This window comes from Heptranchias perlo, chromosome 18 (assembly GCF_035084215.1).
Source record: "Heptranchias perlo isolate sHepPer1 chromosome 18, sHepPer1.hap1, whole genome shotgun sequence".
NCBI classification, from domain to species: Eukaryota; Metazoa; Chordata; class Chondrichthyes; order Hexanchiformes; family Hexanchidae; genus Heptranchias; species Heptranchias perlo.
In genome coordinates, this window is record NC_090342.1 from 14,193,285 (window position 1) to 14,211,742 (window position 18,458).

Sequence of the window (18,458 nt, forward strand, 5' to 3'; positions counted from 1 at the left end):
AATGAAGTATATTTGAAGTGTAGTCACTGCTTTAATGTAGGAAACACGGCAACCAACTTGCATACAGCAAGGTCCCACAAACAGCAATGACATAAATGACCAGATCATCTGGTTTTTTTTAGGTGTTGGTTGAGGGATAAATGTTGGCCAGGACACTGGAAGAACTCCTCAGCTCTTCTTCGAATAGTGCCATGGGAACTTTTACGTCCACCTGCGAGGGCAGACAGGGCCTCGGTTTAACACCTCGTCTGAAAGGCAGCATTCTCAGTACTGCACTGAAGTGCCAGCCCAGGTTATGAGCTAAAGTCTCAGGAGTGGGACTTGAACCCACAACCCTCTGACTCAGAGGCGAGAGAGTGCTACCACTGAGTCAAGGCTAACAAAGCAGTGAGGCAAAGGGAGCAGACAAAGGGGCTGAAGAGTATGACCCAACCCTCATTTTGTGTCTCTATGGTGCATCACGTCAGTGCGCTAACATGCTGCATCACCTGGCTTGATTAAAGAGAAACGTGTACAATAAAATGACTAAAGCCCCGATTTTAACCCGAGGCGGGAATCAGCGGTGCGGGGGGCAATGCGGGCAATGATCCGTCCGGCCCCTGGGGCACGAGGCCCAGGGAGATTTTAACCCCTGGGCTTTATAAACATGCTCCGATACCGACTTCCGCCCGAAGCCGGTGGGAATGGCATCACCGCCGGTGGGTGGGAGTCAAAATTCATGGCGGGGGTGTGGTGGGGGGCAGTCAGGACGCTTCCGGGAACCCGCGGAAACAGTCCCCGGCAGGGTAAGTCAGCATTGGAGGAATTCAGGGAAGTGCACAATCAGGGAAGCCTGGGCCAGGAGATGCCCATGGAACCTCGCGGGCACTCCTGCTCTTCCTGGCCCACAAAGAACCTTTAAAGAATAAAAAATGTAACTTATTTGGGCCTTCTGTGGCCAGTATCATACCTGCCACTAGCTTTCGTTAGCGAGTCTGAGGCTGTGTGACCTTTAGTCATGCCTGTAGTTAAACTAGTATGCCATCGCCATTTAAGGTAGGCCCCAGCTCCTCTGGACGGGCGGCCTTCCAGTGCCTGAATTCAGGCCAGTTAAGATAGGGGGCGTGGGAACGTATCGGGAACACGGCACAACCCCCCCATCCCCACCCCCTGCCATCTTAACTCACAACGTTCTCGCCAGGGTGGTGAGGGGGAGGCTGGGAGGTGGAGAAAGGGTTAAATTTAAGCCTTAAAACACACTCTGATGGAGATCAATGTCAAGGAAATCAATACTACACTGGCAACAGTTTGAACATCTTTGTTCACACTGAACTTGTTTGTTTTTTGCTTGCTTGATTGATCGATTCCTAAAAACAAACGGTTTTCTAAAGTAAATAGTAGCTAGTTGCTCAGAATAGTTCTCCAATGACAACTTCATCATAGTAATTCTGTGTGTGAGAATGTTAGAGGAACTACACCTCAATGAAGTGTAAGCAACACTTCATACCTTAACATCCAAGAATAAAGATTGGCCCAGAAATTGTTGGAGTGGTGCATCTCACATTGAGTGCCGTGAATTGGATTTTTTAGCTCACCCTTCATATTGTATTATTTTTGGCCGCAAATTGCTGAAAAAATGAATTGAGAACGGTGCCATGACATTAACGGGGGATCTGGAACCTCCAGAACGTCTGGTCCAATGGTCTAGCTCCTTAACCAATGAAATTTAAGGATAGACAAAGAAACAGAGCGAAAGACAGAGAAGGAAATAGGCTGAATTAGAGTCCAATTAGATACTGAAAGAGATGGAAAGAAAAAGAGTGGATTACGAGAGAAAGAGAAAAGGGACAGAAAGGAAAAGTAAGAAAAATGTTTTAAAAACCTCCAGAAACAAGTTATCACCTGTGGGAGTGATACTCTGCAGTTTCATTGTTCCCTTTCTGGACTTCCAAGGTTGAGTGTCATGTAAGGACCATGAATCACATCATTAACAGAGTCCTTACCACGTGAATTACCAGCCCTAAATGGCTGCGGCGAGATTAATTCTTGTTACGTATTAATGTAATTTCCTGACACACAATGGGGAGGCTCACAGTGAGACGGTAATTTTTTTGTTTTTTTGCGAGGTTGTGGCGAATCGGAACTCATGGCATATCTCTTCTTTGTCACAAATTGCTGGGTTTTTACACAGTAATAATGGCGGGCACCGTGAACTTGCCATTATTTTGCCAGCAGTTTCTGGGCCAATGTCTAAACAATGTGTCACCTTGTTGTTCTTGACTCGTCGTGGGTAGCATTTCAATTAATGCAGCTGCCCTTTCCTGCAGTAGTTGTAATCTACTTTTATAAGTTTTGCATTGCTCTAAAGGAAAAGCTTTTACAGTAATCACTTCTGCTTGTGCAGAGGCTGACACAGTCCTATAATAACAAAAAAAGGCAGCTTCCCAAAACATACGAAGAAGCAGCGTCTTGTTTTAGTTACTCAAAGAGACCATTTATTTATTAACGGCAATAAAGCTGATGAAAAAAGACATTAGTACCATGTACCTGCCCCCATAGTTTTTCCAACAAATGGTCTAGTTGTAAATTTCTAGCTGTATTGAAAATGCAACTTATCAAAATAAAATCAATTACCTTAATGATGCTTGAGAACTCATGGCTGGGTACAGAGTAAAAACTTTTGCCTCCCATTTAGTGTCTCTGCTGTGCAGCAATCTGAAAGAGTGTCTGCTGGGACAAACTGTTATGGTCCTGAGAAATAAAGCATAGGGACGCCATACTTGCTGGTTACAAGAAACACGTGGAATGTGCTGACAGCTCTGAGTTACTCCGTGCTTTCATCTGCCTTGCTCGAGGCATTTTCTGAAATAAAGTGGCTGATTGATTCAGAATTAGTGAATTCAAGTTGAATAACCACAATTCAGAACAAACTTGCCACTGAAACATAAATGGAGATTAATGCAGCTTTCTGTTCAAGTTGAAGGTGAGTATAAATGACATCCAATTGTAGTTGGCTAAAACCTGTACCCTTGCTTATGTCAGATATAATACTTGCACAGCATTGTGTTTTAATGTTACTGATGTGAGTAAATATTTCAAATAGCATTATTTTGTTAGCATTTTTAAAGCTCCCACGTTGTTTAGTTTCTTAGCAAATGTATCATAGTAAACAAATCATTGGAATGAGTACCTCAATGAGCATTGATAACATTGGTTACTGCCTGGGCAGTTCCAGACATTGCTTACTCACCCCAAAGGGCCACAGAGAGGTTAGATTTTTCAGGTGATGGTAAATATTCTGGACAGTTTTTCCAGTGATCTTGACTCACTAGCAATAGTTTGTGCCACAATTATACTGCCATTAATGCTCACATTACATAGAATTTACAGCACAGAAACAGGCCATTCCGCTCAACAGGTCTATGCCGGTGTTTATGCTCCACACGAGCCTCCTCTCACCTTACTTTGTCTCAGCCATAACCTTCTATTCCTTTCTCCCTCATGTACTGATCGCATTAGTTAGCTACCGCCAAATGAAATAAGTAACTGTGAGCAAGGTGGGGTAAAAGCACCATGAGATGACCAGTGTGGGGTGGGTAGGCCAGTTGAGCATCTTGAACTGTTGGTTTCTACCAGTAATGGCAGATTTTTCATTGGCAGTCGCCAGTTGGTAAAGCGACACTCTTGGCCTGCTACTGAAATTCTGGAGAAAATAATTGTGGCTTACTACTGGTTCACTTTTTTTCCCTGTACTTGACAGATACTGCGAGAAGTCTGAAAGCATCTCCATCTACAGTTGAACATATTTCTCAGAAGCTGAGACACACGCACGAGTTTACTGTTCTGATCACGTTGAAGCAGGTCCACTATAATTCAGGAGTCTTTCTGTCGCTTCATCATTCAGATAAGAGGTCAGTGACACACGGCATATTTCACATGAAGGTTGTACATTCTGACTGTAAAGTGCAGTAAAAGTGTGGTCAAATTTCATCCAAAGCTGTAGTTTATTTTCCATAGGAAACAGCATTTGGGATAATTACAAAATCAATTAAATATTGTCTTTTTAAAAAAAAAAATTATAGCATATCTTTTACTACTTTGCACATATTGTCAGTTTATTGTTCACATTGCATCAGTCAGGAGGATGCAGAGAGAGTACTGGTCAATGCAGTTAACAAGAGATCAGTTGACTTCAGAGCTTTGAGGGGAAAGATTGTGTCAGCAGGTGGTATCAGGATTCAAAGAGGAAACATTCAAAGCTGCAAAGCTGTGCAGCTGCATTTTGTGTTCTTCAAGTTTACGCGATATTTTTAACTCCCAATTTTCTCCCCTTTTTTGTTATTCGTTCACAGGATGTGGGCGTCGCTGGCGAGGCCAGCATTTATTGCCCATCCCTAATTGCCCTCGAGAAGGTGGTGGTGAGCCGCCTTCTTGAACCGCTGCAGTCCGTGTGGTGACGGTACTCCCACAGTGCTGTTAGGAAGGGAGTTCCAGGATTTTGACCCAGCGTCAATGAAGGAACGGCGATATATTTCCAAGTCGGGATGGTGTGTGACTTGGAGGGGAATGTGCAGGTGGTGTTGTTCCCATGTGCCTGCTGCTCTTGTCCTTCTAGGTGGTAGAGGTCGCGGGTTTGGGAGGTGTTGTCGAAGAAGCCTTGGCGAGTTGCTGCAGTGCATCCTGTGGATGGTGCACACTGCAGCCACAGTGCGCCGGTGGTGAAGGGAGTGAATGTTTAGGATGGTGGATGGGGTGCCAATCAAGTGGGCTGCTTTATCTTGGATGGTGTCAAGCTTCTTGAGTGTTGTTGGAGCTGCACTCATCCAAGCAAGTGGAGAGTATTCCATCACACTCCTGACTTGTGCCTTGTGGATGGTGGAAAGGCTTTGGGAGTCAGGAGGTGAGTCACTCGCCGTAGAATACCCAGCCTCTGACCTGCTCTCGTAGCCACAGCATTTATATGGCTGGTCCAGTTAAGTTTCTGGTCAATGGTGACCCCCAAGATGTTGATGGTGGGGGATTCGGCGATGGTAATGCCGTTGAATGTCAAGGGGAGGTGGTTAGACTCTCTCTTGTTGGAGATGGTCATTGCCTGGCACTTATCTGGCGTGAATTTTACTTGCCACTTATGAGCCCAAGCCTGGATGTTATCCAGGTCTTGCTGCATGTGGGCTCGGACTGCTTCATTATTTGAGGGGTTGCGAATGTAACTGAACACTGTGCAGTCATCAGCAAACATCCCCATTTCTGACCTTATGATGGAGGGAAGGTCATTGATGAAGCAGCTGAAGATGGTTGGGCCTAGGACACTGCCCTGAGGAACTCCTGCAGCAATGTCCTGGGGCTGAGATGATTGGCCTCCAACAACCACTACCATCTTCCTTTGTGCTAGGTATGACTCCAGCCACTGGAGAATTTTCCCCCTGATTCCCATTGACTTCAGTTTTACTAGGCCTCCTTGGTGCCACACTCGGTCAAATGCTGCCTTGATGTCAAGTGCAGTCACTCTCACCTCACCTCTGGAATTCAGCTCTTTTGTCCATGTTTGGACCAAGGCTGTAATGAGGTCTGGAGCCGAGTGGTCCTGGCAGAACCCAAACTGAGCATCGGTGAGCAGGTTATTGGTGAGTAAGTGCCGCTTGATAGCACTGTCGACGACACCTTCCATCACTTTGCTGATGATTGAGAGTAGACTGATGGGGCGGTAATTGGCCGGATTGGATTTGTCCTGCTTTTTGTGGACAGGACATACCTGGGCAATTTTCCACATTGTCGGGTAGATGCCAGTGTTGTAACTGTACTGGAACAGCTTGGCTAGAGGCGCAGCTAGTTCTGGAGCACAAGTCTTCAGCACTACAGCCGGGATGTTGTCGGGGCCCAAAGCCTTTGCTGTATCCAGTGCACTCAGCCGTTTCTTGATATCACGTGGAGTGAATCGAATTGGCCGAAGACTGGCTTCTGTGATGGTGGGGATATCAGGAGGAAGCCGAGATGGATCATCCACTTGGCACTTCTGGCTGAAGATGGTTCTCTCCTGAGGGTGGCGAGTCAGGCCATTGCATGATTCACAGGGGTAGTCATTCCTCCAATGCCCGACCCAATTGGCCATTCTTCATGTGTCAGCCTGGACAGTGAGCATTGACAGGCTGATCAACCATGGAGCATGATCTTAACTTACCTGACATCCACACTTGCACTTTCTCTCCGTGGGTCACCGGATATTAATCAAAAGGGGGAAATTCTGGCTGTTTTTCCCACTCTTCCTAACCTATGGAAAATTGCGGCTAACTATACTATCTCCACCACTGTCTTGGCTGAGATTATATAACTCAGTACAGACTTAGGGCCTAAATTTTAACTCGGAGGCCGGATCTCTGTGGGGGTGGGGGGGGAGTCAATAATCGGGTGGGAAACCCGGAGAAAAAAATCATGCAGTTTCCCGAGCGATCACGACACAATTGAAGCCACTTAACTCAACTTCCGGGTTTCACGTCCTCATGCTGCGCAGCAGGCGGACTGCGCACCCATATGATGTGTTTAAAGCCCACTATTTAAAGGGCCACACCAACAATGCATTTTGAAGGAGAAAGGTGGCTACAATCACCATGCAACGTTCCAGAGCCAAGCCAGCTTTTAAGTTCTCTGCCGCCGCCCTGGAGACATTGCTGGGTGCAGTGAGAAGCAGGAGGGAGGTGCTTTACCCAGCAGACAGGAGGAAGAAACCTGGGTCTGTCACGAAGAAGGCATGACTGGAGGTGGCAGACCAGGTCAGCAGCAGAAGCACGGTGTCCCGGTTGTGGCTTCAATGCAGAAAGAGATTTAATGACCTAACCAGGTCATGAAAAGTGAGTACAGTTACTGATTGACCTGCGTTCTGTGGTGAACATTACTCCCCCTCACACTGCCCTGCGAACCCTACTTCATCACATCGCTCCTCACACCCACTTAAGGCTCAGTGTCAAGTTATCTTCACTTTCTGTGCACTTCTTCACCCCCAATTTGTGCACCCACCTCTCCCACTCACTCCAATCCTGATACAGTGTGATCAATCTGTCTGATCATCACTGTCTGATGCATCTGCTTCATTGTCACCCTGACCCAAAGCAATGCATCCATCGAGTGACCACTTCACCCTCACTCACTCACATGTCTGTACCTTCTCCCCTTGTAGGAGGAGAGCGTAAAATGCGAGGGAGAGGGCGAGGACTGGAGGGGGGCTTCTACAAATAGTGGCCCTCACAGAGGTGGAGGAGCAGGCCTTGGAGATAAGTCGTATGGTGGAGTGCCTGGCCATCGGAGATGCTGAGACTGGCACCCCGCAAATGTCTGGTGACAGTACTTTACCGTCCCTCACACACAACATGGATTGATGTTATCACTGATTGATCTGTTGCACACCTCAGTATGCTCATCACAACATGACACATCTGTGATGATTAGTAATATTGTTGTGTGTTCTCATCCAGGGGCGTCACAGACTGAAGACATGGTCGAGGGCGATTCCTCAGAGGAGCTCCCTGCCTCTGAGGGCACATCGTCACATCTTAGCGAGCCATCCACCAATGCAGATACTCAGACCTCGGTGGGTCCTATTAGAGAAGTAGTTGGGTTGTGACCTGGTGAATCAACACACACAAATGAGCACGAGCAGATACTGGTGGCAGGGGCAGCGGTGGAGAGGCCACGTCGGTGGGCGCACTTCTCTCCAAGCTCTGCTCAGCTTGGCACAGATGCTGAACTCCGGGAGCCATCCTTGAGAAGGAGAATGATAGAGGTACAGGAGCAACTTTGCAAGGGAGTGGAAAATGTGCCACACACACTCTCCACAATAGCGGAGAGGATGGATTCGTTCAACTCCATCGCTAGTGGATTGACGGTGCAGGTAAGTGCGGGAATGTCTGCTATGGAGAGAATGCAGCCTCCATTGAGCTTCAAGCACGGCTCACAAATGAACCCATTCAGGCCCTGGCAATGGCCGTGATGACTCAGGGCGAACTGCATTCTGCTGTCATAGACAGGCAGATAGATACACTAGCACTGGCCTTACAACGCATCACACATGTCCTCCAAACTATTGTCCAGCAAAGTGGTAGCAGTGATGTCCAGGTAGGCCTGGCCCAGGAGAGGGATGATGGCGAAAGAGGACATGGAAGCGGGGACGCCACTCAAACCACTCCCACGTTCACCCATTGCCCGCCCCCCCCCCCCGCCCCCCCCCCCCACCGCCATTGCTGCCTCTTCTCCAGATGGCCGAGTCTGTCCCTGCACAGGTGCAGGTGGAGCAGTCTTTGGAGGGGCCCTCATCGGCTCCAAAACCCAGAGGTCGTAGACCGAAAGCGTCTAAGCAATCCGGGCATGAATTTGAATAACCTGCCGCTACCTTTGTTGCAGCCATAGGGGATGCACCACGTAGAAGCTGTAGGAAGAGGAAGTCGAAGGTTTTGTAATCACCAAGGGTATGCACAAGGGTGTCTGACAGACGGTCATGTTTTTCATCTATATTTGGTTTATGTTAAAGTCACATAAGATGTTGTGATTATCACTGCCATGTCTTGCCTATTCTTGAGTCCCTTTTGTGAGAGTGCCCTCACATGTGGTTGCTCATGAACGGCGAGGCTTGATGCCACAAATTGAGTGTGTTTGCAATGGGTGTATGTGTCGTTATATGACTGTTTTGTGCAACCTGGAGAGGAGGGTTGTGGTTGTGGTTGTCCTTAAAGGTAGTCTCAATACTTGGCTGTAGTCACTTTGCAGATCTCCCTATGAGAATCTATCAAATATGAGTGGCTCTCTGGCAAGTCGAGCAGCCAGATGAGACACTACTCTACTGATGGTTCGCACATCACCCCCCTCCACATCCTCCTCCTCCTCCTCTTCTTCTTCAATGTTGATGGCAGGTGCGACTGCTTCTTGAGTGCATGGGACCTCATCCACCGGTAACCCTCTCTGTTGAGCGACGTTGTGCAGAACGCCGGTGAGTACTGAAGGGCTCCCCCAGATTGATTCAAGCACCGGAAACGTGTCTGCAGCATTCCTATGGCTTGCTGTATGACAGATCTGGTGGTGCTGTGATTGTTGTTGTAATACTTTTGTATGTCGCTGGTGGGGTTCCTCACAGGTGCAGGTGGAGCAGTCTTTGGAGGGACCCTCATAGGCTCCAAAACCCAGAGGTCGTAGACCGAAAGCATCTAAGCAATCCGGGCATGAATCTGAGTAACCTGCCGTTACCTTTGCTGCAGCCACAGGGGATGCACCATGTAGAAGCTGTAGGAAGAGGAAGTGCATCATTGCTTCGTTGCGCTTTCTGTGCTGTGCTGTCTCCTTTTGTAATCGAGAGATCGTTGCCATTTCCCGTTCCTCTGAGCTCATTGGCCTCCAGACTGCACTGTGTCTCTTGAGAACTGTGGGGGTTCTGGGCACAGTCACTCGAGCTCTCCAGGGGACAATCACCTCAACTCGCCCATCTCTCGAATGTTGGTCTGGGGCAATCCTGCCCTGAAGCCAGGTTGCTCAATAGCAGACACACGGCCATCTGTGGACACCTGACACCACGTCTGCAGGGGGTATGCCTTGTCTCCAAGGAGCCAGCCCTTACGTGTGTCTTGTGCGTGGAAGAGGTCTGGGATTTTGGATTCACGCAGAATGAAGGAATCATGGCAACTTCCCAGGAATTTGACACACACCTGCAGAAACCTCTTCCGGTGGTCGCAAACCAGCTATGCATTGATGGAGTGATATCCTTTTCTGTTGATGAGCATTCCTCACTCATGTGCAGGTTCTCGGATTGCTACTTGTGTGCAATCAATTGCGCCCTGTACCCGTGGGAAGCCGGCCAGAGAGTGGAAACCCACTGCCCTCTCAATCTGGCTGATATCGTCGATGGGGAAGTTGACGTAGTGGGATGCCCTGGCAAACAAGCCATCTGTGACCTGTCGTGTACATTTATGGACAGACGACTGATAGATTCTGGTGATGTTACTGGTGGTGGCCTCGAAGGATCTGGAGGTGAAGAAGTTGAGGGCAGTGGTGACTTTAATTGCAACGGGCAATGCGTGGCCACCAGGCCCAGTGAGGAGCAGCACTGCATGAAGGAACCTGCAGATGTCTGCGACCACCTGACCACTCAGTCTTAGCCTTCGTAGGCACTGCTCCTCAGAGAGGTCCTGGAATCTCAGCCTCTGCCCGTAGACCCTCTCACGAGGGTAGTGCCTCCTGCGTTGTTCCCCTCTCTGCTCTTCTGAAGGTTCCTGTGGCACACCTCTGTCTTGTGGAGCTGCAACTCCCAGAACTACACGCCGTGCCTGGCACGAATGGTGATGTGCCTCCTCCTCAGATGTAGTGCTGTATACATCCATTGCGCCCCCCCCCCCCATCCTGATGGTGTCAGTTTGAGGGGCTCCAAAATGTAGACACATATGTCTGAACAGAAGAATTCTGAGTGTGAACAAAGAAATCTGAATCTAAACACTAAGAACTCCCAGCCAAATGTTTGTCTGAGAGAACTGCTTGCCCTGCTGCAAAAACTCACCTTTAATCCCCATTTGTCGATTACTGGTTTAAATGTCCAAATGGCTGCCGATTGTAACTCACCTCCGTTTCCATGGTATTTCAGAGGCCATGGGAGACATGTTCAGGCAGAGTTAAAATCGTTTCTGTGCCTCAATCCTCACAAATTTAATTGATTTAAATACTTCAATGATGTTAATGCCCCCATTAAATGTCATCCCCCTGAGTTTAATTGCCGGCAGGACTTCTGGGTTTCCGAAGCGCGCACTCACCCAGATGCGTCTGGGTGAACCTCATTCTTCAGTGCGTTGGAGCCAAGACTTGTTCCAGCTCCAAACCCTTAAAATTTTTACTACCCCATCCACCCCCAACCCACCCATTCTTCAGGGTTAAAATCATGCCCTAGGAATCAAGCTTGGTACCTTGTTGGAAAAAATCTTTATTGGTTTTTCATTTAATGAGAAAGGGTAAAGAGTTCACAGACACTTTTGTTTCCCATGCCAGTTATCATTATTTCATCAATTGCCCCCCAGCCTATTTCTATGACACAGCTTTCATATATGCTAATATCTCATTAATTCAACGAGATAAGCTTTTCCGTGACCATTTGCCGTGCTTTTGCTTTGCTATGGCGGTAGCACGATCTAATGCTGCAAAGAAAGGATTCATGTGTAACAAAAATTAAACCTGATATCAGTGTTCTTGTAAGAGATGACATCAAAGAACATCATATGAACTCAATCAGAATTTTCCTCCAGTTAATATCTTGAAGGATCAGTGGAGTATGCTAACCAGTTAGTCAGTTATTCATCCCTTGCTTCCAAATGTAAAAACGCATTAAATAACTTCAACAAAGACATCAGCATGAAGGATTTTGGGTTCCAGTTGTAAATGGAAACCCAAGCCTCTCAATCAGTTAAGATTTGTCCATTTATATGATCTGTAAAATATATCTTAGAACAAAAACAATACACAACAGTGAACACTGCAGAAACCAGTAATAAATTTCAAGCATAAATTCATCGTTGCACCATTTGTCCTCCACTTGGATTTTATGAACTCGTATAATCTTCCTTATTCAACCTCGATGATTTACCCTGGATTTTCTCAGCTGTTCGGTTAATGAGAAATGCATACTGTCCAATGTGTCCAACATTACGTTTCACAGCAAGCGCTTGGGATCTTTCTTTTCCAACTCACTAACGTCAACCTCTTTGTAACCAGTAAGATCATAATGATGTTTCTTTTATGAAACTTTGAGCATTTAATTTGCAAGATGTCACTGAACAAATTACTACTGGATTGTGAAGTTATTTCAAACATTACAACCACATTGGATCTAATGTTCTCTTCAGTATTAGGACAGTTTCTACAAAAGACCCCTTCTTTTTCTTCAAATGTCTACTAATGGTGCAAATAGTACAATTCCATTATTTAAATCAATTATGGTTTATGCTATTTTTGTTAAAGTTTAACATTAAAAGATGGCACTTCCTTAATGTTGCATTACAAAGATAACCTGCTTAGAGTTTTGTGAATATTTAAAATGGAAATCCTTCTCCACATATTCTATTCCTGTTTTGTGAGTGGCAGGAACTAGGGGTGCAGAGTGCAGGGCATGCGATTAATAGAATTTAATATTATGCAGTTCAGATTCTGATACAAAAATGTGAAATCTCTAAAAATAGATTGCATTTAAATAATAAGACAAACCTGGGAATGATTACATAGGGAACAGTAGATACCTAGGACTGATTGCATAGACAATATTGGCTACCTATGAGTGATTGTATGGAAAATAATGGAAATCGAAAAGTCATTACATAGAGAATAATGGATATCTGGGATCGATCTCATAGAGAGTAATGGATGTCTTGGCCCACTTACATATATAATAATGAATGCCTGGAATTGATTGCGTATAAAATAATGGATACCTTGCAGAGATTATTACATATAAAATAATGGAAATCCGAGAATGATTACCTAGATCATAATGGAAGCCCAAGAGTGATTACAGAGGGGATAATGGATATTCGGAATTGATTTCACACAGAATAATAGAAACCTGGTCGTAGTTGCTCGGGGGTAGAAATTCCTCTTCACGAAAAATGGGGAATGTTTCTTTATCTCTGTAGTTAACAACCTACCAATTTCAGTCTCAGAAATCACACATTTCAAAGCCACGCATTCCCACAATTTCATTAGTGGGCCTTTAATTATGGAAAAGAAAACATGTATCCTCCCATTTTTTACCAGAAGAGGAATTTTGCCTACCTGAGATTAAAGGTTACCTGGGTGTAATTGCACCGCAATAGTCTCACGGAGGGATTCTACTTCCATAATAAATCATTTGATGGTTTGTAACTCACCTGGGATTAAGTTACTGCCTTGTAATCACTCTAGAGTGTCAATTATATTTAAAATAATTGTTCTATGGGGGAAAGGCTATTCAACGGAAGCTGTTCTGTATTGACAGCAGATGAGTTGGCTGACAGTGATTTTGTGTTGTTAGTGTTTCACACTGAAGATTTAATGATCATATCATTACAATAAGTTTATAGAGAAAAGATTTGCAGTTCATTAAGGAAATTTTAGGAACTGTATTCTTAGAATATGATATTTAGTAATAGCCATGAATTAATATGAAACTTCTGAAAATATTAAATGTGCTTGTGGGGCACAGCGGCTTTAAGTACAGATGAACATGCAGTCTTAAACCCTTTAATAAGAGTCTGTGGGTCAGCTGGAAGGATTAATCTGGGTAGTTGTGAGATAGACAACTGATTCGCCCCCTTTACATTAGAGTCATGGCACAGAGCTGCCTGGGGTCAAATGTGCTTCATGATGTTCAAGTCCTTCCTGACACAGTACACTGTTATGTTAGCCATTATATTATTGGGAAAAATCTCCAAGGATTCACAAGATGACGTTTTATGCTGGTAAAATTCCAGATTAAAACCAACATAGAATCTGTTGTTTCGGCTAGTTGTGTGATGTTTTTCCATCGTGATAGTTATATTGTCAGAGTTTGGGTTGACTCAACAGTGGGGCTATCCCAGCATAGCATTTGTTATATAAACAGACATTTCAGATGCAAGGCTAAATATAGCAAGTTAATGCCAACAGTGGGGTTTTAGTCTTAGCATCTCTCTATTTTTTGTTTCCTTGTGGGCCAGGAGGAGCAGGACTGCTCTCCTGACCGTCCCCTCCCCCAACCATTTACCTGACTGCCAGGGACCGTTCCTTTGGGTTCCCGGCGGTGGACTCCTGGCCCCACCCACTAGCCAGCCAGGATTTCCTGACAGGTTCAGGTGGGAGATTCACCATGTAAATGAAACCCAGGTGTTAAAATCTCCCAGGCCTCACTATGCAGGCCATAGTGTGGTTTGCTGCCTGCATTGGATCTTGTCTAAACGACTCCTGCCAGGAGTTAAAAACTAGGCTTAGGTCTTTGGCCCCTGCCAAAAACTCTGCACCCTTGCCACTGATTTCATCCTTCTCCCTGTTCACAACTTCAGTACCCTCTTCACACCTGAGCTGAATTTCTGACCCCATATCATTTCCATCATAGAAACCACCTACTTCCACCTGCAATAAACGTTTTGTCACTCCTTTATTGAGTTTATTTTTTTATTATTGGGGAGGCTAGATAAACGCATGAGAAAGAAAGGAATAGATAGTTATGCCGATAGGGTTAGATGAAGAGGGGCGGGAGGAGGCTCGTGTGGGGCATAAACACCGGCATAGACGAGTTGGGCCGAATGGCCTGGGACTGTGCTATACATTCTATGTAATTGAAAAACCAGCATAAAGAGCAGGCAAACACCAAGGTTAAAAAGAGTGGAAGGGAATATATGGTTAATCAGTAATTAGTGATTGTAAGATGCCAGGCTTGGACTTTAAAAAAGCAGGGAACTGAGGAGTCCTGGGAAAGAATGGTTACAATAAGAGATTATGTGGTAAGTCCTGATTTCAACACTGTAAATGAATTCTATAATTTTACAGGTTTTACAATAAGAATACTATTTTTTCTAGATACCTGGAGGTGGAGAGTAGCGGTCATCGGAATGAAGTGCGTTTTCACTATCGATCTGGGAGCCATCAGTCCCACACAGAGGTGTTTCCATATGCTTTGGCTGATGGCCAGTGGCATCGAGTTGCCTTAGTCGTTAGTGCATCCCACTTGATTTTATATGTAGACTGTAACAAGTAAGTAATCTCCTGAATCATTAAAGATTAACTGATGAGGGAAGTGGATGTAGTTGGAATATTAATTCTGCAATTGCATGGTGAATTGTTGGTAACTGTACCATACCGAACCCAAGAGTAATTGCCATTGTCATTGAAGGCAAATCAGCAATATGTTCTATTTTCCAGCAATAATGTAAGTTACTATCATTGATTAAATATATATTATTATTACAGATTATCCATTTCCCCTTAATATGGACAATTCCACAATGAATTGGAATGGAAGCAATAAATTCAAATTGTCCCACTAAGATCAGCCAAAGTGAATGCAGATGGCTTACAGCAGTCAGGCCCTCCTCTACGATACTAAACTGTTTACGAAGAGACTGCTTAATAAGCATGTGAAGAATACCCCACTTAGAACATTGTTCTTGGGGGAAATAGGACATCCTTGTAATTATTTTTTGTTTATTCTCGAGAGATGCAGTATGCTGGGTAGGCTCATTTCTTGCCCATCCTTAGTTGCTCTGAGAAGGTGGTGGTAGGCCTTCTCCTCAAACTCTGCAGTCCTTGTGCTGATGATGTTGCCACTATGGTGTTAGGTAGGGAATTCCAGGATTTTGAGCCAGGAATGGCAACATATGTCCAAGTCAGGATGGTATGTGACTTGGAGGCTATAATGTTCCCATGATCTTGCTGCCTTTTTCCTTCTCAGGGGGCTGGGAAGTACTGTTGAAGTATGCTTGAGTTGCATGGTTGTGCTATGATTATAACCAAATTCAATTTATTATTAAGAGCATTCTAAAAATGTATCATGAAAAATTAAACAATGGCCCTTCACTTAGATTTCTCAATTTTTATAAAAGCTTTTCTAAAAGGTCCTATTGATAATTTAAAATATGCCATCCTGTCCAAAACACTAACCTAGCTCCAGTCATTTGTAATATCTTGTCTGATTTAACAGCTCAGAAGTGGTGAGTCATTACAAAGCTTAAAAGGAGTTCTTAGAATATAGTATTGTGCCATCAGTTTTTGAAGAAGGGCTTGAAAAATTATATCTTTTTCAGATGGAACAAATAAGGTTAAAAAGACACTTAATAGCGGTTTTTAATTTTTTAAATCATGAAAGCTTTTGAGAGAGCAAAAAGTGAAAACATTTATTCCACTGACTGGAGATCATGAACAATGGGGCGTAAACTCGAGGGGGTTGAATTTCCTCAGAGCTTTTTTTCCTCAGCTGCCGTAACTTCAGTGGGAACCCACGTTTACATTGTAGACAGGGTTTACACCGAACTTCCGTTGAAGTTATGGAGGCAGAGTTGGAGGGGCCCCAAGGAAATTCACCCCCAATATTACCTTTGGAAAAACAGGGAGGAAGTTAGAAGGATTTTTTCACAAAGGGTATTAGAATGTGGAAGGATAAATTTTCATCTTCACCACATGAGCGATAATCTGGGGTAGTGGATAATCCGCCCGTTAGAGAATCCACCTGATTTTTATTCTTTGATTTCCATGGAATCAAAGCCGGACAGGTTATGTAGTGGGCGAGTGATTCAGCTCTTCCTGGTTACCGCCTATGGAATATCTTACATTGAGTTACATTGAAACTACTGCACAGAAACAGGCCATTCGGCCCAACTGGTCTATGCTGGCGTTTATGCTCCACACGAGCCTGAGAATCTTAAGAATCTATGGAGGCAGAGCCTATAACATCATTTAAAAAGGAATTGGATAAGTGTTTGAAAAGGAAAAATATAACAGGATATGGGGAAAGGGAAGGGAAATGAGATTGCAGTAGACAACTCCATTTGAAGATCTACCACTGATATAAGCGTGATCAGTTGAATCTGGCGCTGCACTTTTTATGATTGTGAGTCATCCAGTACTAGTTGTGATCTATTTAATACTTTTAATGAATGCTGTAACACATCAACACCCACTCTCTTAGTCATTAGGCTCACCAGGAGTCAAGAATCACTCTATTAATGTATTATATTTGGACTTTATCGGGTTTTTTTGTCTGTAGGATTTATGAACGAGTTATCGAAAGGCCGTATTTGGACATTCCAACTGGCTCAACATTTTGGTTAGGACAAAGGAATAATGTACATGGCCTTTTCAAGGTAAATGAGTGTCATAATATTACTGCTGCTATATTCTTAGATTTTAAATCAGTACTAAAATACATTTTATTAATGGATAGCATTCTATTGTTTGGAAAAGTATATCCTTATACTGAATTATTTTTGCATAAAAGATACTGAACATTGGAAGCTGTTGATGTTGGCTGTTTTTGTCCTGTTCTCACAACATTTGCTTCAGAACCAGTGCCAAAAAAACATATGGTTCAGCACACATCCAGGCCAGAAATCTAAGCTGCATTTACAGTGCAACTACTATTCCAGCCAGGTAGAAATGTGTTTACATTGCTTGGCTCTCCCTGGTTGGCACTCCAATGGTGCTGCCCAGGAAAGAACTCTGGGCATGCCTAGATTCATGCATAGGCAGAACTCCCTCCAAATACTTAGACATGTAAACCTTTAGAGAGCATGGAGGGGAGAATCCTGCTCTCTATACATTTAAATTAAGGTCAGATAGGTTTAATAAGAAGCCCAACAGCTCCAGTGGGTCTCCTTTGTAAACCAGGTTTGACGCTGAACTGAATTTACACCTCATGTGGTGTCAACGCAAAGCATTGTGAGATCAATGTTTCTAGGACGTCTCACTCTGCTACGCTTCGGAGTCAAATCAGGCCCCAACTCTGGATTTACTTTTGAAGTTTAGCATCAGTGCAAAGCTGAAGCCACTTTGCACTGACATTTAATGTGAAGTATAAATGCACCATTGAGCTAACCAGAAACTGACTGGTTTGGACTCTGCATGAAAGAACCAAGTTTTCTTGGATTGGGTTCAGATTTGTGTTTTGCCAAGAGTGGAGCTGAGTCAATGTTTTACTTTGCCAGTAATGAGAAAATAGGAATTTAGTGGGCTTTGCTTTTCATTATTGATCTGGGTATCTGAATGAAGAACGGTTTTCTCATCCTAATAATTCAACTTACACGTTACAACTTAATTACGCAACAGTATTTTTGTCAACGTAGCAAAACCTCAGAGTTTGAAAAGAATACACTTCATAATTACATCAACTTTGGTTTACTTGTGTAAATTGTGCTGATATAAACCAGTGGCACAATTCAGTTTATAAAAATTCATGTTGAGTATAGAAAGGGGTGGACTGGCTCTCCCGAAAGGGCATGGGATTCCTCGGGAATCCCACAGAAAAAGGAACAGTGCTACAAAACAATTCACAGCAGCACTCAGGAATTCTCCTATATGGTCAGTCAGTTTGACTAGAGAAGCAAATGCACCTCGGGTCTTCTAAATTCCTATTTTCTCATTACTGGCAAAGCAAGCAACTCAAAATTGAGAGTATAATTCCAGAGTCGAGTCCTTTCTGACTCCAGGACAATGTAGTGTGAGACTCCCTGTGAGGGGTGCTGTCTCACACCATCTGGGCTTGATACTGCACAGAATATAATTCTAGTGTGGCGTCAATCTGAATTTAAAAATGCTCATTGGATTAGTGGATTTCCTAGGCATTTAACACACAGAAGCAGTACTTATTTAATTGTTTAGAGAAAGCAGATCTCTCATCTGTGCTCTCAAAACATTTCAAATTTACTGGTGAGGAGCAGAGTTTTGTGCATGTGTTTGAGCAGCCTTAGATAATCTTCACTCCATTCATGATGCCCTCCTTAACCCTCATTGCCGTTTTTCGA

At 44.3% G+C, this 18,458-nt stretch overlaps 1 protein-coding gene across 1 annotated transcript in view; it reads left to right on the forward strand.

Moving 5' to 3' along the window:
- LOC137334605 (protein kinase C-binding protein NELL2-like) overlaps positions 1-18,458 on the forward strand; it is a 169,715-nt gene that overhangs the window by 16,213 nt on the left and 135,044 nt on the right. Inside the window, exons 3-5 of the mRNA XM_067999417.1 lie at positions 3,740-3,890; positions 14,524-14,697; positions 16,706-16,802. Of these exons, the coding sequence (XP_067855518.1) occupies positions 3,740-3,890; positions 14,524-14,697; positions 16,706-16,802 (422 nt within the window). The remainder of the gene's footprint in view (positions 1-3,739; positions 3,891-14,523; positions 14,698-16,705; positions 16,803-18,458) is intronic.